Here is a 23,841-nt window from a genome sequence, read left to right as displayed (position 1 = left end):
GTCATCTACCTGTATCATTAAATCTGTTCATCCTTCCATAGATGATGTCTAATCTCAGTATCTTTAGCATTTTCCATTTATTTATTTCTCAGGAGTCTGCAGAGATTTGGCACAGCATCAGAAACCCTGGCAAATGTCTATAGATGTGTGGTGGTGGAAAGTGTGCTGACAGGCTGCATTACAGCCTGGTATGGGAACACCAATGCCTTTGAGTGGAAAATCCGACAAGCCAAGGTGCTAATGGCTCCTAACAATGACTCCTTTGCTTGCACCAACAGAAACAACTCTATTTCTACCTTGGTATAGTTCTACTTTTCCCTTTCAGGGTTCTTTTGAAGACCCTGACCTGGAGTTACACACTGACTTCGATTCTTTGCAGGAATGGGACCCGCTCTCGGGATCTCACGAATGGCATTATTCGATATCGTTGTTGTCATCATCCTGCAAAGAACCAAAGTCAGTGTGTATCTCCAGGTCATGGTCTTCAAAAGAACCCTGAAAGGGAGAAGTAGAGCTATACCAAGGATGCGGCCTAGAAAATTAGTTCGCCTTTGGAGTTCCGGGATTTCATGGCTCTGGAGGTGGGCACACTCAAGGTTAATGTCACTGCAGGGAACTGGTGTGTCGTGGGAGACGAAAAATCGAAAGGGGTTAACTACACTCATTTAAGAACTCTTTTATTTTGTTATTTCATGCTCATTATTTATCGCTATTTATTTATTTCTATATTTCCACAGTTTATTGATCATTGTATACAGTTCTATAGATTTGCTAAGGATGCCCACAGAAAAAGAATCTCAGGGTTGTATGTGGAGACATGTAAGTACTCTGATAATAAATTTTACTTTGAGCTTTATATTTCAGATTACCCGTAAGTAACATATTTTGTTTCTATAGTAACAATTGAGGGCTCCTTAGAATAAACTTAAGCATAACCTGTTTTTATTGACATTTAACATCTCTATCTGAATAGGTAGGTGTGAGTAGTTACACAGAGGAATATGATCAAGGGCTTGTGGCAGAGCTTAGTCTATATAGATATACGGAAATCTACTTGTGGGGTTTCAGGAAATGGATCTTAACAGAATTGAATTCCACTGGGAGTCTAAGGCTGTTTACAAATAGATTAATGGAGTGATCCGCAGACTAGTCAATAAATTTACGTGGTTTGTGTATATTGAATAGCAAACATCTGCAAAAAATATACCAGTTGAAATCTAATCAAGAAGTTCATGTAATGAAAGGAATGAGTGTTTTACAATCTGTGTAGAATTATTTGTATTCACTTTCCAAGAATAATTTTATTAAGTGAACCCAGACTGCCACAGGGTACTGATTTAATCCATGTTTTTGACATATATCCATCGCAGTGTCTTTACCTTGTGGTATCTTTAAAAAATATGGGAAAAAATTCTATGAAATGGGGATCCTTCTTGGGACCCATATAAATACACCTTTAAATATGCAAATTAGGTAAGCCAGTAGGATACTGAGAACTTTGGGAGAACTGCTGAGCCCACCCAATTAAATGCCATTGACAAAACTATGAACTGTTTTTGGTGTAAAAAAGACAAAGTAGGATTCTGTGGAGGCTTCTCATTTTTCCACTACCTAGAGTATTTTTTACCAGCCACCTTGCTCTTGCAAAAAAGAGCCTCGCAGCACCCCTACACCTTTACTGATACGCTGCCCAAAATCTCTACGTTTACTTTCACATACAGGTGTCCCCCGTTTTTCAAACGTTTGCTTTACGAGACCTCGCTGTTACGAAAGACCTACATTAGTTACCTGTTTTCAATAACAGAAGGTGTTTTCACTGTTACAAAAAAAGGCAGCGCACGCCGAGCAGCCAAGCTCACCCCCCGGAACTACATTCTAGCCGGCATTGCTTAAACATGTGCCTGTGAGCATCTGTGCTTTATGTCGATTTATTTTGTATATCCGTTAGCAAGATGAGTTCTAAGGTATCGGAAAAGCCTAAAAGAGTGCGTAAGGGTGTTACACTTAGCATAAAACTAGACATAATAAAGCATTTCAATCATGGTGAACGAGTAAGGACATAGTGAGTATGGCTAAGGGTTTGTGGAAGTTGGTGTTGAAGAGGTTTTGGCATCCCATGACCAAGAACTGAGAGATGAAGAGCTGATGAAGAGGAAAGGATAACAATTGAAACCGAACGCAGTAGTGAATGGCCCGAAAGTGAAGTAGTCAAGGAACTGAACGTGAAGCAATTGTGTGAGATTTTCACTGCGATTGACAATTCTGCAATGATTGCAGAAAAGTACAACTTTGATTTTGAAAGGGTGCGTAGGTTTAGGGCATGTTTGCAGGATGGTTTGAGTGCTTACAAAGAACTGTATGATAGAAAAATACGCGAGGCTAAGCAATCAAGCATACTGTCGTTTTTCAAGCCTTCCACATCAGCCACAGCAGACGACAAACCTTGACCTTTGACTTCGAGGCAGGCAGACATAGAAGAAGATGACCTGCTGCCCTGATGGAAACAGACGACGATGAGATGACACCCCAGTGTCCCACCACCCCAACCTCCCTAACACACCATCATCAGTGTGCTCACTGTATTCCCGATTCCAGTAAGTGAGACTACACTGTACATACATTATTTCTACTTTATATAGGCTGTGTATTTTTATGTGTTATTTGGTATGATTTGGCAGCTTCATAGCTTAAAGGTTACTGGAAAGAGTGCTTCAGCCAAGAGCGCTTGCGTGAGATTTTCGCTACCGGTGGGCAGAGCTGCAATGATTGCAGAAAAGTATTTGTACTTTATATAGGCTGTGTATTTATCAGATCATTCCTGCTTTTGCTATATATTACTATTATTTTATGTTTTATGTGTTAATTGGCATGATTTGGTAGGTTATTTTTTGGATCTGTGAACACTCACAAATTTTTCCCATATAAATAGATGGTAATTGCTTCTTCACTTTACGACATTCCGACTTACGAACCATTTGATAGGAACGCTCTACCTTTGAATAGTGGGGGAGACCTGTACTTGTGAAACTTAGCTCCAACTAGAAAAAGGGGCAAGAAAAACTTCCCTTCAATTAGTGCTGAAATATCATTGAAGTCAAGCAATTTGAGTGCTGGTCATAAGTAGCCAAATGAGGACAGTACTCACCAGTGTGAAAAACGTACACAGAATGGTCACAGAACCAAAGATGGCAATGAAGATATGCATGGCATCATGCTCGCTGTTTGTGAAGAGGGGATTCTGACACTGGATCCCACAGCCTTCTACATCTTCATACCAGCTCTTTGGGTTCTCTGTGCGCACCAGAGGAGCCTCACAGCGGCCAGACGTGTTAAATTTTATGTTCTGTACTTCATTCTGAAAAATACAATTTACAAACAAAAAATTAACTTCATAACTTTATGAACCTTCCTCTGATCCAAATATGTTCTCGTACCACTTTGGTACCCTCTTAACAACAATAAAATGCCAGGTTGGTAGCCTGTTCCCTACAGCAGTTGTCTCCTCTGCAATATATCCATGTATACACAAGATAGATTACAATTAGTGCAGCGATTACTGCAACGCTTTATAGACCCAGCAATCGAGATTTAAGGAGTTTTACATTCTCCCGACGATCGCATTCCAGAGAACTGTGGTAGGTAAATTGCTACTGAAACCCTTCCTTGCTGGGAATCTCTGCAAATGCAGCTTATTAGCCCCTCACTAACAACCATTAGGGTCTGCAGCAGAAACCCATCTTTCTCGGGCTTTGAGCATCTAGGGTGCATAGAACTTTGGTTCCGCTAAATCCGTGAGACTGGGATGTCCCGCCCACCCAAACCGCTGTGTGTGAATGTTGTGTGATTTGCTGCCCTCAACAATCGCCCATCAACAAGAATAACAGATAATACACTGCACACAATTATAAAGAAGTACATTTAAGAATGTCAACCTAAGCCAATGGTTATTAAAGAAAGACAAAGACATAAAGGGCCCATTATACTTAAACAGTCACCTGCTCGGTGAGCTCAAATCCTCCAGAAGCTGTTGTTTATGATGTACACACTGTACCTTGTGAATGTTGTTCGAAATCCATCCCAAACAAACAGCCTTTCCCACATGAGTATTGGTCCTTACTCCATTCATCTGCACAAAGCACCTTGTGCAACAGGGGCGGCATTCTCAGCCATCTTCCCCCTGTCTGCTCCCAGCTCCCACCAACAAACACCTCGACCCACACCAGTGTCCGTTATAAAAACCTCCCCACCCAGCATTCTCCAGAACCTTCTCCCAGTTCCACCATCCTGATTGGCTGACACCACATTATGAAGTTGAACAACAAAACCCCTTATCTCAGCTCAAACCCAAAACAGGCTGAAAGCAGAACAGCTAAAATGAAATACCCACAGCATGGCGGTAAAAACCTTAACCAGGGTGTTACACTATATTGCCACTGGAACCATGGCGACATCTGCAGGCTGCCCCCAACACATTCTTAAACTGTGCCAGTCGTTACACCAAAGCACATTTCACTGTATATTTCAGTGTTTCAATGTACGTGACAAATAAAACTAATCTTTAAAAAAGAATCTCCATCTCACAGTTCACACATAAGGAACCCCTCTTGGATGAGATTGGGAGGACTGCATCACTGTGTAAGGGTTTCTTTACGCTGACTCCCAGTTACTTACCTGGCAATCTTCAGGAAAGCGGTCAATCGAACACTTCAGAAAGTCAGGCCAGCCTCTCTCCCGCTCCACAATGGCACAGGGGCTTCTCGTGATCTGGCACATACGCTGACCTGGAAGTTCCACTTTGCCATTTTCACACTTCGGCATGTAGACCGCGCATAGAAGTTGCTGAATCACCATCCAACAGCCTGGAGCATTCCGCAGCCCTGTGAAAGATAATGGCACCATTAAAAAGTTTAGCTTCAAGCCTTTTCTTAAACTCCAATTGAGAATTCAGGAAATAAAGATATATCTGGCTTCTGTGGTATTTATAGTCCTGAGCCAGGGTCTCAGCCAGCAATTCCTCTTTTGCCACCAATGAGTACACCAGAACTTTGATTTTTGCTCCATGTTTCAGGATATGCAGTCCCCTGCATCTCTGTAACGCTAATGGAATTTGGATGGGAGTTTCTCATCTCTAAACTTTTTCATAATGCTCTACCTGTCTGAGTAATAAGACATGTTCACTAGACATTATAGCATCCCTTCTTTAACCTCTAGATTCCACCTTTATAACAACCAGTTATTTCTGATGATGTTATCAAGATTAACCCTATCTTGAACTTTATTGCTGAAGCAAATAGTGGAACTTACAGGAAAATAATACATAACAATTACTGCACAGAAACAGGCCATCTAGTTCGTGCCGAACACTTACTCTCACCTAGTCCCACCAACCTGCACTCAGCCCATAACCCTCCATTCCTTTCCTGTCCATATACCTATCCAATTTTTTTTTTAAAATGACAAAATTGAACCTGCCTCTACCACTTCTACTGGAAGCTTGTTCCACACAGCTACCACTCTCTGAGTAAAGAAGTTCCCCCTCATGTTACTCCTAAACTTTTGCCCCCTAACTCTCAACTCATGTCCTCTTGTTTGAATCTCCCCTACTCTCAATGGAAAACAGACAGACAGACAGATATACATTATTGATCCCGAGGGAAATTGGGTTTTGTTACAGTCGCACCAACCAAGAATAGTGTAGAAATACAGCAATATAAAACCATAAATAATTAAATAATATTAAGTAGATTATGCCGTGGAAATTAATCCAGGACCAGCCTATTGGCTCAGGGTGTCTGACACTCCGAGGGAGGAGTTGTAAAGTTTGATGGCCACAGGCAGGAATGACTTCCTATGATGCTCAGTGTTGCATCTCGATGGAATGAGTCTCTGACTGAATGTACTCCTGTGCCTAACCAGTACATTATGGAGTGGATGGGAGACATTGCCCAAGATGGCATGCAACTTGGACAGCATCCTCTTTTCAGACACCACCATCAGAGTCCAATTCCACCCCCCACAACATCACTGGCCTTACGAATGAGTTTGTTGATTCTGTTGGTGTCTGCTACCCTCAGCCTGCTGCCCCAGCACACAACAGCAAACATGATAGCACTGGCCACCACAGCCTCATAGAACATCCTCAGCATCGTCCAGCAGATGTTAAAGGACCTCAGTCTCCTCAGGAAGTAGAGATGGCTCTGACCCTTCTTGTAGACAGCTTCAGTCAAGTCAATTCTATCTATCCCCCTCAGCCTATCCAAGTCAACTCTATTTATTCCCCTCATAATTTTAAATACCTCTATCAAGCCCCCCCTCAACCTTCTACACTCCAAGGAATAAAGACCTAACTTGTTCAACCTTTCTCTGTAACTTAGGTCCTGAAACTCAGGTAACATTCCAGTGAATCTTCTCTGAACTCTCTCTATTTTGTTGATGTCTTTCCTATAATTCAGTGACCAGAACTGTACACAATAATGTTTCCCCCTCTTGGATATTATTAAAAATAAGTGAACAAATATAAACTTTAGTTTCAAACATACAGACCTCTCTAGATTTAGAAAATGTTGCACTTAGATCAGAAAGTTGCACCTCATTCCTTTCTTTCTTCCACATTATTGCTTCCTAAGACGGAAGAAAGGGAAGGGGAAGCCATAAAGGGAAGGCTCCAGACTCTCAGCTCCATTGCTTCAGTTGTAACTTAGAAGTCACTGTAAATAACTCGGACATTATTTTAAATTTAGTCACTGTTTTTAGTAACTGAATTGACAGTGTGATGTTTAGCATTGAATGGAGTTGTACTGCAATCTCGTTGTCCTCAGCAATGACAAAAAAGCTCTAACGAACAAAGGTGAGATAGATAAATAGGTGAGCTCAAGACAGAAAAGGGAATCGAGTGCCATGCTGAAAGGCCGAGATGACACAAACGACATGAGTGGAGATCTGCACAGATGCAGGAAATTGTTTCTGAGCTGCAAAGTTCCCATAATTCACTATTGGAATGATACTATAAGTAATAGAAAGTGGAAACCACTCAGCTGCTCATCCCTTTTCTGTCATTACACAAGAATCAACTGATCATTTACCTCAGTACTTCTTTCCTGCACTAAGCCCATATCATTTCATTTCTTTAATATCAAAATATCTATTAGCCTTGGTGTCAAATAGATTTAGCGATCGAGCCTCCAAAACCTACTACAGAATTCCAAAATATTCATTAACCCTAATGCGGCCACGAAACTACTTCACATCTCTGAGCTAAATGGTTAAGCCAGTATTTTCTGTCTCTGACTAATTCCAGTAATCCCAACCCAGAGAAAATAGCATTCCTGTATCTACCCTGTCAAGTCCTGTAAGAATTTTGTCCATTTCAAAATTGATGCCTCATCCTTGTAAACTCAGGAGTGTATAGTATAGCCAGTCTATTGAATAATTCTTCAGTCAACAAATCCACCATCTCTAGAATTAACCTGGTGAACCTTAGTTGTATGTTGTATCCCCTTCATTATAATTATATACTCCCTTAGCTGTGAAGACCTAGCCTCTATAGAATATTCCAGAAGGGGTCTTGTCTGAGCCTTATATAATTGGGTTAAAACATCTCTATACTTATAATCAAATACTCTTGCAATAATGGCCAACATGCACTTGCCTTCCTAAATTCCTTGCTAAACTAATATGTTCACTTTCAATGACACTCGAGACACCCAAGTTCTTCTGGCACCAACGGTTTTTAGTCCTGCATTTCCAAAATACTCCATCAAAGACCAAGACTTCACACGTTTCCCCGTTGTATTTCACCCGTCAAGTCTTCATCCATTTCCTTATCTGTCTATGTGTCCTGAAGCCTTTCTGCATTCTCCTCACACTCAGAATATAAATATAGATGATACTCAATTAATTCCCTTATCCAAAAAAATTGATGTGGATTGTTAATGCCAGGACAAATCCCTGTGGTGCCTCATTAGTCACAGCCTCCCACTCCAAATATGGCCCGTTTATCCCCATTCTTCGATCTCGCACCCTTTAATTAACACCAGTCTATTCCATGTCAGTCTTTTACCTCCAATACTGTCTGCTCTCATTTTCATTAATAACCTTTTATGTGTCACCTTGCTAAAACCTTTCTGAATGTTCATCCACACCATGTGCTTGGCTCATCCTGCTCAATTCTGCTATTTACAGCCTCAAAAAGCTCAAAATAATGTCATCAAATCTGATTTCCCTTTCATAAAACCATATTGATCTTGCACAATCCTATAATAATTTTTAAAGTGCCCTGTATGACTTGTTTAATAATAAATTCCAGCACTTTCCCTACTATTTATGTTATATTAACTGGCTTGGAGTTCCCTGTTTTCATTGTCTCCTTTTCTTTAAATCAAAGTTACACTTGTTACCTCCCAATCCACAGGGATTGTAAACCCATAAAATGTTTACACTACAGAAGGAAACCACTTAGTCCATCATAACAGCTTTGACTTCTTACAAACAACTCTAGTTCCACCCACCAACTCCTTCTCCATTGCCTTGCACAGTGTTCACAACCACAGTGTATTTGTTGGATTGTCTTTGGAAGGCCACAGTGCAGCCCCTCTCCATCCCATCTGCAGGCATTGCCTCCAGATTCCAACTAGTGCACGCAGAAAGTTTTCCTTCATGTCATTCTTAATTTTCTTCCTCTTTGTTTCGTACCTGCGCCTTATAATTCTTGACCCTCCACATAATAAATTCCCTTCCAATCTCCATTCAGTATTTTAAATATGTTTATTAAACGTCTCCTCAGTCGAAGAAAACACCCCGGCCTCGATAATCTATCCTTGCAAATGTAGTTCCTCTTACCAGAAACCATACTCATAAATTTTTCCTCTCTAACGTTTTCATATGCTTCTTATAAAAGTGATGAGAATTCGATACAATAATCCTGCTGAGAGCACAATAACTTCAGATTCATTGTGACTTTCCTGTACTTACCACATGTTCTACTGATAAAGCCCAGGGTTGTGTGTACCTCATTTTCCATCACCTTCAATGATTTGTGAACACGTGCCTGCAGGTTCCTCTGTTCCAGGGCCCTTTCACAACAGGACCCTTTATTCCATGTTGCCTTTCCGCATTCTTTTCATCTCATGAAATTTCATCTGTCACACATCTGTGCATTATATTCTGTTCCAGTCTTTTATGCAGTTTATAGTAATGCTTAGAAATTGCAGCTGGATACCCTGGGTCTAGATCAAACATATGGATAAAATAAAGACTATGGTCCTAACACCAATACTCAAGGTTCTCTGACCTGGAACACCACTATTCACCACAACCCTTTGTTGTCAGTCACTGCTACTTTTGTATCCATGCTGCCAATGTCCCCTTTGTGCTCCAATCTTCAACACTGTCAAAACCCTTCTGCACAACACTGGCTGCATTATCCCCATTAACTCTATCTGTTACCTCCTCAAAGCAGCTGAAAATGATTCACCTTTACAAATCTGTGTTAACTTGCCAAATCCACTTTCCTCCCAGTGACTACGAATCCTCAGTCAGATAAATGTTTCCCACCACTGATGGGTTCTGGTAACTGGTTAATCCTTACTCCTTTTTCAAATAAAAAGCTCTGAAACATCACAGTCAGGGCACATGATTTCCTCCTGTGCTTCCCACAAAACACTGGGATGTATCCCATCCATTCCTGGTAATGCATCTCCTTTAAGTTCAAACAACCTTTCTGGTACATCTGTACTATCAACCTTTACCTATCTAGTATCAACACGAATTGCTCTTTTATGAGCAAACACGAAGAAATCTGCAGATGCTGGAAATTCAAAACGTCGATAGTGCTTCTCCTATAGATCCTGCCTGGCCCGCTGTGTTCCACCAGCATTTTGTGTTTGTTGTTTGCTCTTTTATGATGCATTATACTCACTTAGTACAACACTGCATTCAGCATTCATGAGCAAGTTGCCATTTTTGGTCTTGCCTCACTCCTGTATGTAGTCATCATCATTATGTGCCATGCCGTATGACATCATCATTGTGTGCAATCATGGTCTTGACCATGGGCAATCATGGTCTTGACCATGATTGTTCTTGACAAACTTTTCTACAGGAGTGGTTTACCATTGCCCTGTTCTGGGCAGGGTCTTTAAAGAATGGGTGATCCCAGCCATTATCAATACTCTTCAGAAATTGTCTGCCTGACATCAGTGATTGCATAACCAAGGCTTGTAATGCCCACCACCTGCTGCCATGGCTTCATGTTACCCAGATCGGAGGGCTAAGCAGGAACTACACCTTGCCCGAGGGTGACCTGCAGGCTAGCGGAGGGAAGCAGCACCTTACACCTCCTTTGGCAGAGACATATCTCCAACCCGCTACCCACCTGTATTTACTATTTACTGCTGATATGCCTATAAACATGTAGATTTTCATTTACATTGACATCTTCTCTCTTTGCCTCTCTGATTTGAGCGTTCATTTCCCCATTGACTCTTTTGGCATTTAGAAGCATTTAGAGAGGCAATTATACTGGGAATGGAGGGAAATAGACCATGTGAGGGCAGATAGAATTGGTATTTTCCATCTTCTTATTTGACTTGTTTTTTACTAGTCTTAGCAATCTGACATCTGTCATAAGCATCCTTTCTTGCATTGTCTTCTCCTGGATTTCTTTTGTCACATAGTGAGCTTGGATGTCTTCTTGCCCCTCAGACATATACAAACCAAACCAACTTTTCCTTCAAAGTAGCCAATAATTCTATTTCAGTTTTGTCTGTCAACCTATAATTCCCTTTTTCTCTGGTTTAGATCTATCATCCCACTGAAATCTGTCTTAATTATAATTATTAATTATTTGCCTTAATTACTTTTTACTGTACAGGGCTCCACTTGTATAGCCAATCTAAATCAAGTCAAGTCACTTTTATTGTCATTTCGACCATAACTGCTGGTACAGTACATAGTAAAAATGAGACAATGTTTTTCAGGACCATGGTGTTACGTGACACAGTACAAAAACTAAAAAACACAGGGGAAAAAACCACTACAGACCTACCCAGGACTGCGTAAAGTGCACAAAACAGTGCAGGCATTACAATAAATAATGAACAAGACATTAGGGCAGTAAGGTGTCAGTCCAGGATCTGGGTATTGAGAAGTCTGATAGCTTGGGGGAAGAAACTGTTACATAGTCTGGTCGTGAGAGCCCGAATGCTTCGGAGCCTTTTCCCAGATGGCAGGAGGGAGAAGAATTTGTATGAGGGGTGCGTGGGGTCCTTCATAATGCTGTTTGCTTTGCGGATGCAGCGTGTAGTGTAAATGTCTGTAATGACGGAAAGAGAGACACCGAAGATCTTCTCAGCTGACCTCACTACCCACTGCAGGGTCTTGCGAACCGAGATGGTGCAATTTCCAAACCAGGCAGTGATGCAGCTGCTCAGGATGCTCTCAATACAACCCCTGTAGAATGTGATGAGGATGGGGGGTGGGAGATTGACATTCCTCAGCCTTCACAGAAAGTAGAGACACTGCTGGGCTTTCTTTGCTATGGAGCTGGTGTTGAGGGACCAGTGTTATGTTATGGCACAGTCTCATTAACAACTTGAACAATTGTCACAATAGTTTTCAATTTATATATTCCACCAGCTTAGCAATAAAATTAACTTCGCATTTGCCCTTCCTAATAACCTACCGTGGTTTCATGCACAAAAACACCTAGGTCCCTCTGTGCTTCACTCATTTACAGTCCTTCATTCCAGGAACAGTCTACCTTTTGATTCCTACAAGAGAAATGTATGACCTCACACTTTCCTACATTAAACTCCATTTGCCAACTTTCTGTCCATTCACATAATCCATCTGCATCATCTTACTGAATATAGACATCCTCATCATGGCTGGCCCTCTTAACTATTTTTGTGTCATCAGCAAATTTAGGTAACTAACACTCTACTCCATAATACAGATGGAATATAATTGGGAGCCAAGGATTAATCTTTAGGTAACTCCACTTGTAATGTCTTCCCAGTTTGTAAATACACATTTATATAAACTCTCCACTTGTGTGTTAAACTGGCTTTATATTAACATATTTCTTCCAATATCCTGAGGTCTTGTGGATTGGCCTTTTATGTGGCAACTTATCAAGTGCCTTCTGGAAAGTTAGATACACTGCAATGATAAATAAGACATAAGACATAGGAACAGAATTAGGCCATTCAGCCCATCAAGATTGCTCCACCATTCCATCACAGCTGATCCAGGATTCCACTCAATCCCACACACCTGTCTTCTCACCATATCTTTTGATGCCCTGACCAATCAGGAAACAATCAACTTTGCATTAAATATACCCACGGAGTTGGCCTCCACCATAGTCTGTGTCAGAGCATTTCAGATTCACTACTCACTGGCTAAAAGAAAATCCTTCTTACCTCTGTTCTAAAGGGTCACCCCTCAATTTTGAGTCTGTGCCCTCTAGTTCTGGATACCTCCGCTATAGGAAGCATCCTCTCTGTATCTACCTTAACTAGTCCTTTCAACATTTGGTAGGTTTCAATGAGATCCTCCCGCATTCTTCTAAATTCCAGTGAGCACAGGCCCAAAGCTGCCAGATGCTCCTCATAAGTTGACCCCTTCATTCCCAGAATTATCCTTGTGAATCTCCTCTGAACTCTCTCCAATGATAACACATCCTTTCTGAGATACAGGGTCCAGAACAGTTGAAAATACTCCAACTGTGGCCTGACCTGTGTCTTATAAAGGCTCAGTATTATCTCCTTGCTTTTATATTCTATTGACTGCCTCCTGCCTGTCAGCCATTCCTCTATCCTGTCCAGTATCTTTCCTGTAAAACCACAGGATTTTATCTTGTTAAGCAGCCTCATGTGTGGCACCTTATCAAATGCCTTCTGAAAATCCAAGTAAATGACATCCACTGCCTCTTCTTTGCCCATCTTGCTTGTTACTCTAACAGATATGACAGGCAAGATTTCTCTTTACAGAAACCATGCTGACTTGGACTGATTTTATCATTAGTCTACAAGTACCTCGAAACCTCATCCTTAATAATGGACTCCAACACTTTCCCAACCACTTCTTTTGCCTTCCTCCCTTCTTAAAAATTGAAGTGACATTTGCAATCTTCCAGTGCTCTGGGACCATGCCAGAATCAAGTGATTCTTGAAAGATCGTGACTAATGCATCTGTTATCTCTCCAGCAACCTCTCTCAGGACTCTGGGATGTATTCCATCTGGCCCAGGTGACATATCCATCTTAAGACCTTTAAGTTTGCCTAGCCTTCTTTCCTTTGTAATAGCAATGGCACTCACTCCTGCTCCCGGGCACTCATGGACCTCTGGCACACTGTGAGTGTGAGTGACTTCCACAGTGAAGACTGATGCAACGCCCATTGCCTCCCTCTGGTGCTCCTTCCCCCTTTATCGTTCTTCTGTGGCTTTCTGTCTCTTTCACCAATCAACTTCCCAGCTCTTTACTTCATCACTCCCCCTCCAGGTTTCACCTAACACCTGGTGGTTCTCTCTCCCCTCCCCCCCACCCTTTAAATCTACCCCTCTGCATTTTTCATCCAGTTCTGCTGAAGGGTTTCGGCCCGAAACATGGACTGTACTTTTTTTTCCACAGATGCTGCCTGGCCTGCTTAGTTCCTCCAGCATTTTGTCTGTGATACTAATACATATGACTTATGCTTCTCCCACTCAAACTGCAGTATGAATTTAATCACATTATGATCACTGTCTCCTAATGGTTCCTTTACCTTAACCTTCCTAATAAAATCTGGGTTGTGACTTGACACCCATTCCCCGAGTAGGCTCGAGCACAAGCTGCTCTAAAAAGCCATCTCACTGGCATTCAACGAATTCCACCTCCTGTGATCCGACAACAACCTGATTTCCCCAATCCCCTTGCATATCGAAGTCCCCCATTACAATTGTGTCATTACCCTTATTGCATGCCTTTTCCAGCTCCCTTTGCAATCTCACTCCCACATCTTGGCTCCCATTTTGAGGCCTATATATGATTCCCATAATGTTTTTTTTAACCTTGTGGTTTGTTAACTCCACCAAGATTCAACACCCTATGTCACCTCTTTCTAAAGATGTAATTCCATCTCTTTCCAGCACAGCCACACCACCTATGAAGCCTATTCCTTCCTGCCCGTCCTTTCCATACAAAGTGTATCCTTTGATGTTAAACTCCCTCCTATAGCCTTTCAGCCACAACTCAGTGACGCCCATGTCATACCAACTAATCTCTAAATGCACCACAAGTTTGTCCACCTTATTCTGAAAGCTATGTGCATTTAAATATAGCACCTTCAGTCCTGCATTCCTTTTGATTCGCCCTTTTGAATCTTGCCTATGTTATAAAATTTAACTCTTTGCTCTGTCTGTATTTGTCCTTCCTTACATTCATGTTACACCCATCATCTACTTGCCCACAAGAATATTGGTCGTGCTCATATTCAAGTGCAACCCATCCCTTTTGTACAGGTCATACCTGCCCCAGAAGAGGTCCCAATTAGCCACAAATCTGAATCCCTGCCTCCTGCTCCAATTCTTCAGCCACACGTTTATCTGCCACCTCATTCTATTCCTACCTTCACTGTCACATGGCACAGGCAGCAATCTTGATTACTACGCTTGAGGTCCTGCTTCTCCGCTTCCTTCCTAACTTTCTGTATTCTTTTTTCAGGACCGCCTCTTTTTCCCCCTATGTTGTTGGTACCGATATGTACCATGACATCAGGCTGCTCACCCTCCCTTTTCAGGATATTGTGGACATGAACGGAAACATCTCGGACCCTGGCACCTAGGAGGCAAACTACCATCCGCCTTTCCTTTTCACGGCCACAGAATCGCCTACCTGTCCCCCGAGTATAGAATCTCCTATTACTACTGCCATCCTCAATTTTCTGCCCTCCTGAGCCACAGGGCCAGACTTAATGCCAGAAGCACGGCCCAGGTAAGTTGCTCCCCCCCAACAGAGCTCAAAATGGAGTACTTATTGTTGAGGGGATGACCACTGGGGTGTTCTCCCTTCCCCTCCTGACAGTCACCCATTTATCTGCCTCCTGTAGCCTTGGGCTGACTACCTCTCTCCAGCTCCTGTCTATCACTGCCTCACTTTCCCTAACAAGCTGAAGGTCATCGGGCTGCAGCTCCAGTTCCCTAACTCAGTCTCCAAGGAGCCGTGCATCTCGATGTGGCCATCGGGGAGGTGAGAAGTGTCCTGGAAACCCCACATCTAACACCCAGAACAGAAGGTTGGGTCTGTAGACATACCCCTATTCTCTCTAGAGTTGAATAAGGAATAAGGAAAGAACTTAATTAGCCTCCGCCTATTAACGCCGAAGACTTTTTGAGCCAAAGCCTTCCTGCTCTTACTCAAGACGACACTGACGATGACCATTCCTGTGGGCAGAACCTCTCTTTGATAGAGACTGGGTTTTTAAACCTCTTTGCTGGACCGGCATGGGAATGCTGCTGTAACGTCCATACAGTACTCCAGTCAAAGGCTCTCATGGAAAGGCCTACTGCTTTGTCAAGTTCTTTGTCAGACCTGTGCGGGAACACTCCTCTTGCATCTCTGCAGTCCTCCAAATGTCACTCTTTCATCTCTACTAATTGTATAAACAGATTAAAGTCTCATATGATTACCCAGTAAAGGCATCTTTACTTTTCTAACCTATCGATCCCTTGTATCACCCCTACAGCTTTGGGTCGTTGAAATATTTTCTTTCCACTTGCTCTTTCTTTTCACCCCCTTCCCCCAGATTGATCTTCTGAGCTGCGAACCTTTCTCTCTACAGGTTTTATCCCATTCATTAATTTTAGGACTACCCCCACTCCATTTCTAAACGTCCTGGAGAACTTCATTTCTAACCTTGGTAACGTGGCAACCATGGCTCTGTAACAGCTATTAGATTATACCCACTAATGCACCTACCTTCTCACAAATGCCATTTGACTTCAAGTAAAACGTCTTTAATTTTGCCTGTGTACCGCTATCACTTCTCCATCTCTCAATGAAAATAAATTAAAGCCATGATCTCTGTTTCTCTTCCCACAGATGCTGCCTGGTCTGCTATGTGTTTTCAGAAATGTTTATGTTTGTTTCTTGACACAGTGGGTATTAGACAACAGACAATAGACAGTAGGTGCAGGAGTAGGCCATTCGGCCCTTCTAGCCAGCACCGCCATTCACTGTGATCGTGGCTGATCATACACAATCAGTATCCCGTTCCTGCCCTCTCCCCATATCCCTTGACCCCGCTATCTATAAGAGCTCTATCTAACTCTCTCTTGAATGCATCCAGAGACTTGGCCTCCACTGCCTTCTGGGGCAGAGCATTCCACATATCCACCACTCTCTGGGTGAAAAAGTTTTTCCGCATCTCTGTTCTAAATGGCCTACCCCTTATTCTTAAACTGTGGCCTCTAGTTCTGGACTCACCCATCAGTGGGAACATGCTTCCTGCCTCCAGCGTGTCCAATCCCTTAATAATCTTATATGTTTCAATCAGATCCCCTCTCATCCTTCTAAATTCCAGTGTATTCAAGCCCAGTCGCTCCAATCTTTCAACATATGACAGTCCCGCCATTCCGGGAATTAACCTTGTGAACCTACGCTGCACTCCCTCAATAGCAAGAATGTCCTTCCTCAAATCTGGAGACCAAAACTACACATAGTACTCCAGGTGGGGTCTCACCAGGGCCCTGTACAGCTGCAGAAGGACCTCTTTACTCCTATACTCAACTCCTCTTGATATAAAAGCCAGCATGCCATTAGCTTTCTTCACTGCCTGCTGTACCTGCATGCTTGCTTTCATTGACTGACGTACAAGAACACCTAGATCTCGTTGTACTTCCCCTTTTCCTAACTTGACTCCATTTAGATAGTAATCTGCCTTCCTGTTCTTGCCACCAAAGTGGATAACCTCACATTTATCCACATTAAACTGCATCTGCCATACATTTGCCCACACACCCAACCTGTCCAAGTCACCCTGCATTCTCATAACATCCTCCTGACATTTCACACTGCCAACCAGCTTTGTGTCATCAGCAAATTTGCTAATGTTACTTTTAATCCCTTCATCTAAATCATTAATGTATATCGTAAACAGCTGCGGTCTCAGCACAGAACCTTGCGGTACCCCACTGGTCACAGCCTGCCATTCCGAAAGGGACCCATTAATGGCTACTCTTTGTTTCCTGTCAGCCAGCCAATTTTCAATCCATGTCAGTACTCTGCCCCCAATACCATGTGCCCTAATTTTGCCCACTAATCTCTTATGTGGGACTTTATCAAAAGCTTTCTGGAAGTCCAGGTACACTACATCCACTGGCTCTCCCTTGTCCATTTTCATAGTTACATCCTCAAAAAACTCCAGAAGATTAGTCAAGCATGATTTTCCCTTCATAAATCCATGCTGACTCGGACTGATCCTTCTACTGCTATCCAAATGTGTCGTAATTTCCTCTTTTATAATTGACTCCAGCATCTTTCCCACCACTGACATCAGGCTAACCAGTCTATAATTCCCTGTTTTCTCTCTCCCTCCTTTCTTGAAAAGTGGGACAACATTAGCCACCCTCCAATCAGCAGGAACTGTTCCTGAATTGTCACTCAATTTGCTGCCTTATGATTTTGCTTTAAGCTTTCCGTTTAACTTTCTAGATTTTCCCTTTTTGAACCCTTCCCCACTACATATAGTACAGCACAGGGATAGAGCACTGACTTCCATGATTAGCACAGTCTCTAGTGATTACTCCAGTAAACGAGTGTTGTATCCTTGTACTTAATCTCATCTGGCTGCTCGAGGTCCATACCCCTCTATTTCCTGCCAGTTTGTGTGCCTGTCCAAATCCCTTGTAAACTTTGCTATTATATTTGCTTCCACCACTTCCCAAGGCAGTGTGTTCCAAGCACATAGTACCCTCTGCAAATTACCTCATAAATCTTCTTCATACTTTCCCCTTTCTCATCTTAAAGCTGTGTGACATTTCCATCCTGGGAAAAAGACTCTGACCACCTACACTATCTAATTTTACACACTTCTCTCAGGAAACACCTCATCCTTCAACACTCCAGAGAAAATAAGTTTGTCCAATCTTTCCTTAGGACTAATACTCTCTGCTGCAGGTGATGCCCCAGTGAACACAAAGTACACTGCAGATGCTGGGGTCAAATCAAGACATACAAAAAAGCTGGATGAACTCAGCAGGTTGGGCAGCATCTGTTGAAAGGAGCAGTCAACGTTTCGGGTCAAGACCCTTCGTCAGGACTGAAGAAGGAGGGGGCAGGGGCTCTATAAAGAAGGTGGGGGGAGGGTGGAAAACCAATCAGAGGAAAGATCAAGGGGTGAGGGAGGGGAAGCAGGGAGGGGATAGGCAGGAGAGGTGAAGAAGGAATCTAAGGGGAAAGCACTATGGGTAGTAGAAGAAGGCAGAGTCATGAGAGGTGATAGGCAGCTAAAAGAGGAGTCAGTGAAGGTGGGATGGGAGAAGAGAAATGGAGGGAATTACCGCAAGTTGGAGAATTTGATGTTCATACCAAGGGGCTGGAAACTACCCAGACGGTATATGAGATGTTGTTCCTCCAACCGAAGTTTGGCCTCATCATGGCAGTAGAGGAGGCCGTGTATGGACATATCAGAATGGGAATGTGAAGCAGAGTTGAAGTGAGTGGCAACCAGGAGATCCTGTCTGTTGTGGCGGATGGAGCGTAGGTGCTCAACAAAGTGGTCCCCCAATATGTGTCGGGTCTCGCTGAGGTGTAGAGGAGGCCGCACCGGGAGCACCAGCTGCAATAGATTACCCCAACAGGTCTTGACCCGAAACGTTGACTGCTCCTTTCAACGGATGCTGCCTGACCTGCTGAGTTCACCCAGCTTTTTTGTACATCTTTATGCCCTAGTGAACCTGTTCTGCACACTCCCCAAAGCCTCCACATCATTCTGTGGTGACCAGAACTCTATGCGAAACTCCAAATGTGGCCTAACCAAAGTTGCTTTTCTGTTGCAACGTTGTTTCCCTTTTGTTAATTCACCATTCCAGTTGATGAAGGCAGGTTTGCCACATGCTTCCTTTCGCATCATATCTGTTTGTGTTGTCATTTTCAGGGAAATACAGATTTGCACCACAAGATCCCGCTTCACATCAATACTCCCAAGAGTCCTGCCATTTACTGTATACAATCCTCTTACAGTTCACCTCCAGACTGCAACCAGATTTAACTCCATCTGCCATTTCTCTGCCCACATTTCCAACCAGTCCATAGCCTACTGACAAATTCCATGTAATCTCCAAACTTACTAATCAGTCAACCTATATTTTTGTGCTAAATATTTATAACTCTAACAAAGTTCCCAGCTTTAATCCTTCCCAATAACACTGGTCACAGATCTTCACTCAGAATAACATTCTCCACCACTACCCTCTGCATTCTATGGCCAAGCCTATTTTGAATCCAATACACAGAGTCTCCATGGATCCTAGTACCTTAATCTTTTTCAGCCTACCATGAGGGACCTTGTACAAGCTTTACTAAATTCCATATAAATTTGAAAGGATTATCTACAGCGCTAATTCTTCACTTCACAAAGACACTGCTCTAATCCGTCCACCTCACCTGGTTTCACCTATCAGCTGTCAGGTTGTACTCCATCCCCTCCACCCCACCTTCATATTCTGGTTTCTTCCCCATTCCCATCCAGTTTCTCATCTCCATCCTAAATCTATTCTATCCCCCAAATCACCAGACTATGAGGGAAAGCGAGGAGGTGATAGACAGGAGCTACAGGAGGTAGTCACCCCAAGGCTACAGGAGACAGATAAATGGCTGACTGTCAGGAGGGGGAAGGAAAAATGTCAGATAGTGGAAAGCACCCCTGTGGCTGTCCTCCTCAACAATAAGCACTCCATTTTCAGTACTGTTGAGGAGGGTGGGGTGTTAAACTAATCAGGGGAAGTAACAACGGCCGTGCCTCTGACACTGAGTCTGGCCCTGTGGCACAGAAGGGTAGGACACTGAGGAAGATGGCAGCAGTAATAGGGGACTCTATAGCTAGGGGGACAGGTAGGTGATTCTGTGAAAAAGAAACACAGATGGTGGTTTACCCCCCCCAGGTGCCAGGGTCCACGATGTTTCTGAACAGGTCCACAATATCCTGGAAAGGGGGGGGGGGGGTGAGCAGCCAGCAGTAGTGGTACATATCGGTACTAATAAAATAGGTAGAAAAAAGGAGGCGGTCCTGAAAACAGAATACAGGGACTGAGGAAGGAAGCTGAGAAGCAGAACCTCAAGGGTAGTAATCTCAGCCTGTGCCACCCAACAATGAGGATAGGAACAGAATGAGGTGGCAGATAAATGTGTGGCTGAAGAATTGAAATGGGGGCAGGGATTCAGATTTCTGGGTCACTGGGGCCTCTTCTAAGGCAGGTTGCTCTTGAACCCAAGGGGGACCGATATTCTTGTGGGCAGATTTACTAGCTGTTGGGAGTGGTTTAAACTAATATGGCAGCGGGATGGCAACGAGTATGAAGGAGCTGAGGATGGACCAGCAGATTTACAAGTAGCTAGTGGGTGTAACATGAATGTAAGGAAGGAGAAGCCGATGATTGGGTACAAATGCAGACAGTGCAGAGAGTTAAATTGTACCACAGAGGCAAAATTCAAAAGGGTGAAGGGTGCAGGACTGAAGGTGCTGCATGTAAATGCATGTGATATTCAGACTAAGGTAGATGAACATGGCACAATTAGAAATTGGTTGTTATGACGCTGCAGGCATCTCTGAGTCATGGCTGAAAAAGGGTCATAGATGGGAGCTTAATATCAAAGGGTATAATGTCAAAAGGCATAGGTGGTGGTGTGTTCCTTGGTAAGAGATGGAATTCCATCTTCAGAAAGAGGGGACATAAGATCAGAGAATGTTGAATCTTTTTGGGTGGAGTAAAGGTAAAAAAAAAACTGCAAGGGTTAAAAAAGAATTATTATGGGATCATATCTAGGCCTCCAAATAGAAGCCAAGGTGTGGGGTTGAGATTGGAAAGGGAGCTGGAAAGACCGTGAGATGATAAGACAAGGAGCAGAAACTACAGAGTTTGTTCATGGCTGACACTTTTCTCCCCTCCTCAGCCCAACTCCCCGGCCTTCTCCCCATAATCTTTGATGCCGTGTCCAATCAAAAACCTATCAATTTCTGCCCTAAATACACCCCACAACCTGGCCTCCACAGCTACCTGTGTTAATAAATTCAGCTTTTGGCTGAAGAAATTTCTCTGCATCTTTGTCTTAAATGGGTGCTTCTCTATCCTGGGGCTGTGCCCTCTTGTCCTAAGTGTGTAATGTAATAAGGGTGCATGTAAAAGTGGTATTGCTACAATTACCCTTTGAAACAGAGGACTTCAATATGCAAGAAGATTGGAAAAATCAGATTGGTGTCAGATCACAAGAGAGGGAATTTGTTGAGTGCCTACGAGATGGTTTTTTAGAGCAACTTGTGCTTGACCCTGTTCAGGGAAAGACTGTCTTCAATTGGGTGTTGTGTAATAATCCAGATTTTATTAGGGAGCTTAAGGTAAAGGAACCCTTAGGAGACAGTGATCATAATATGATTGAATTCATACTGCAGTTTGAGAGGGAGAAGCATAAGTCACATGTGTCAGTATCGCAATGAAATAACGGGAATTACAGAGGCATGAGAGAGGAGCTTGCCCAGGTGGATTAGAGGAGGATACTTGTGGAGATGACAGCAGAGCAGAGATGGCTGAAGTTTCTGGGACATTTCACAAGGTACAGGAGAGATATGTCCCAAAGAAGAAGTTGTTCTCAAATGGCAAGGGTAGGCAACCATGGCTGACAAGGGTAGTTAGGGACTGCATAAAAACCAAGGAAAGGGCATATAAGGTAGCAACATTGAGTGGGAAGTTAGATGTTTGGGAAGTTTTTAAAATCCAATAAAAGACAACTAAAAAGGTATAAGAAAGGAAAAGATGATATATGAGGGCAGACTAGCCAATAATATAAAGAAGGATATATAGTTTTCTCAGCTATATGAAGAGTAAAAGGGAGGTAGGAGTTGACAGTCGACGAGTGGAAAATGATGCCAGTGAGTTAATAATGGGGGACAAAGAAATGGTGGAAGAAATTAACAAATACTTTGTATCAGTCTTCACTGTGGAAGACACTAGCAGTGTGCCAGAGGTCTGTGAGTATCATGGAGCAGAAGTGAGTGTTGTTGCCATTACAAAGGAAAAAGTACTAGGCAAACTCAAAGGTCTCCAGGTGGTAAGTCATCTGGACCAGATGGACTATATTCCAAAGTTATGAAAGAGGTTGCTGAAGAGATAGCAGATGAATTAATTATGATCTTTCAAAAATCACTTGATTCTGGCATGGTCCTGGAGAAATGGAAAATTTCAAATGTCACTCCACTCCTTAAAAAGGGAGAAAGGCAAAAGAGAGGAAATTATAGGCCTCAGTGGTTGGGAAAGTGTTGCAGTCCATTATTAAGAACGAGGTTTCAGAGGCTAATGATTAAATAAGTAAAAGTCAGCATGATTTCCATAAAGGGAAATCTTGCCTGACAAATCTGTTAGAGTTCTTGAAGGAAGTAACAAGTAGGGTGGACAAAGGAGAGGCAGTGGATGTCAATTACTTGGATTTTCAGAAGGCACTTGATAAACCGCCGCACATGAGGCTGCTTAACAAGATAAAATCCCATGGTGTTACAGGAAAGACACTGGCATGAATAGAGGAATGGTTGACAAGCAGGAGGCAGTGAGTGGGAATAAAGGGGACCTTTCCTGGTTGGCTGCTGGTGACTAGTGGTGTTCCGCAGGGTCAGTATTGGGACCGCTACTTTTCACATTGTTCATCAGTGATTTAGGTAATGGAATTGATGGCTTTGTGGCAAAGTCTGTGGATGATATGAGGACAGGTGGAAGAGTAGGTGGTGCTGAGGAAGCAATGTGATTACATAAGGTCTTAGACAAATCGGAAAAATGGGCAAAAAAGTGGCAAATGAAATACAATGTTGGGAAATGTATGTCACTGCATTTTGGTAAAATGAACAAAAGTGCAGACTATTATCTAAACGGAGAAAATTCAAACATCAGAGGTGCAAAGGGAGTTAGGAGTCTTCGTGTGAGAATTTACAGGTTAATTTACAGGTTGACTCTGTGGTAAAGAAGGCAAATGCAATGTTGGCATTCATTTCAAGGGGAATAGAATATAAAAACAAGGAGATAATGCTTTATAAAACACTAATCAGGCCACACTCGGAGTTTTATCAACAACGCATTGTCATTGTAGAGAGTTCAGAGGAAGTTCACAAGGATGATTCTGGGAATGAAGGGATTAACATATGAAGAGCAATTATTAGCTTTGGGCCTGTACTCACTGGAATTTAAAAGAATGTGTTGGGGGGTGAATCTCATTGAAACTTTGTAATTAATTTAGATCGCTTTGTAGAGATCTGTTTTTATTTTTACACGAAATAGTCTTTTTCTGTTAATCAGTGTCAATAAAAGCTAAATTAAATCCACTGTGATTCAATGTTGTAAAACATGAAAACCTCCAAGTGGGGTGAATACTTTTCATCAACACTGTAGCTGAAATATCTATCCAGATGTCTCAGCTATTTCTTCAAGGGTAGCTGTGAGAATTTTCCCAATGATAGACATTAAGCTAAATGGCCTATCTTTACCTTCACTTTGCCTATGTCCTTCTTTTCAAAACAGTGACATGACATTTACTATCTTCCAATCTGACGAGACCTGCACAGAGTTCAGAGAATTTTGGTAAACGATCACAAACACATCTAC

At 42.6% G+C, this 23,841-nt stretch overlaps 1 protein-coding gene across 1 annotated transcript in view; it reads right to left on the bottom strand.

Annotated features, from left to right (window-relative positions):
• Positions 1-23,841, bottom strand: part of smo (smoothened, frizzled class receptor) — a 52,749-nt gene that overhangs the window by 24,079 nt on the left and 4,829 nt on the right. Inside the window, exons 2-3 of the mRNA XM_059987020.1 lie at positions 4,672-4,877; positions 3,146-3,355 (exon numbers count right to left, since the gene is read on the bottom strand). Of these exons, the coding sequence (XP_059843003.1) occupies positions 3,146-3,355; positions 4,672-4,877 (416 nt within the window). The remainder of the gene's footprint in view (positions 1-3,145; positions 3,356-4,671; positions 4,878-23,841) is intronic.

This window comes from Hypanus sabinus, chromosome 13 (assembly GCF_030144855.1).
Source record: "Hypanus sabinus isolate sHypSab1 chromosome 13, sHypSab1.hap1, whole genome shotgun sequence".
Classification (NCBI taxonomy): domain Eukaryota; kingdom Metazoa; phylum Chordata; class Chondrichthyes; order Myliobatiformes; family Dasyatidae; genus Hypanus; species Hypanus sabinus.
The sequence above is the reverse complement of the archived record's forward strand: the minus strand, read 5'-3'. Positions and strand labels throughout refer to the sequence as shown.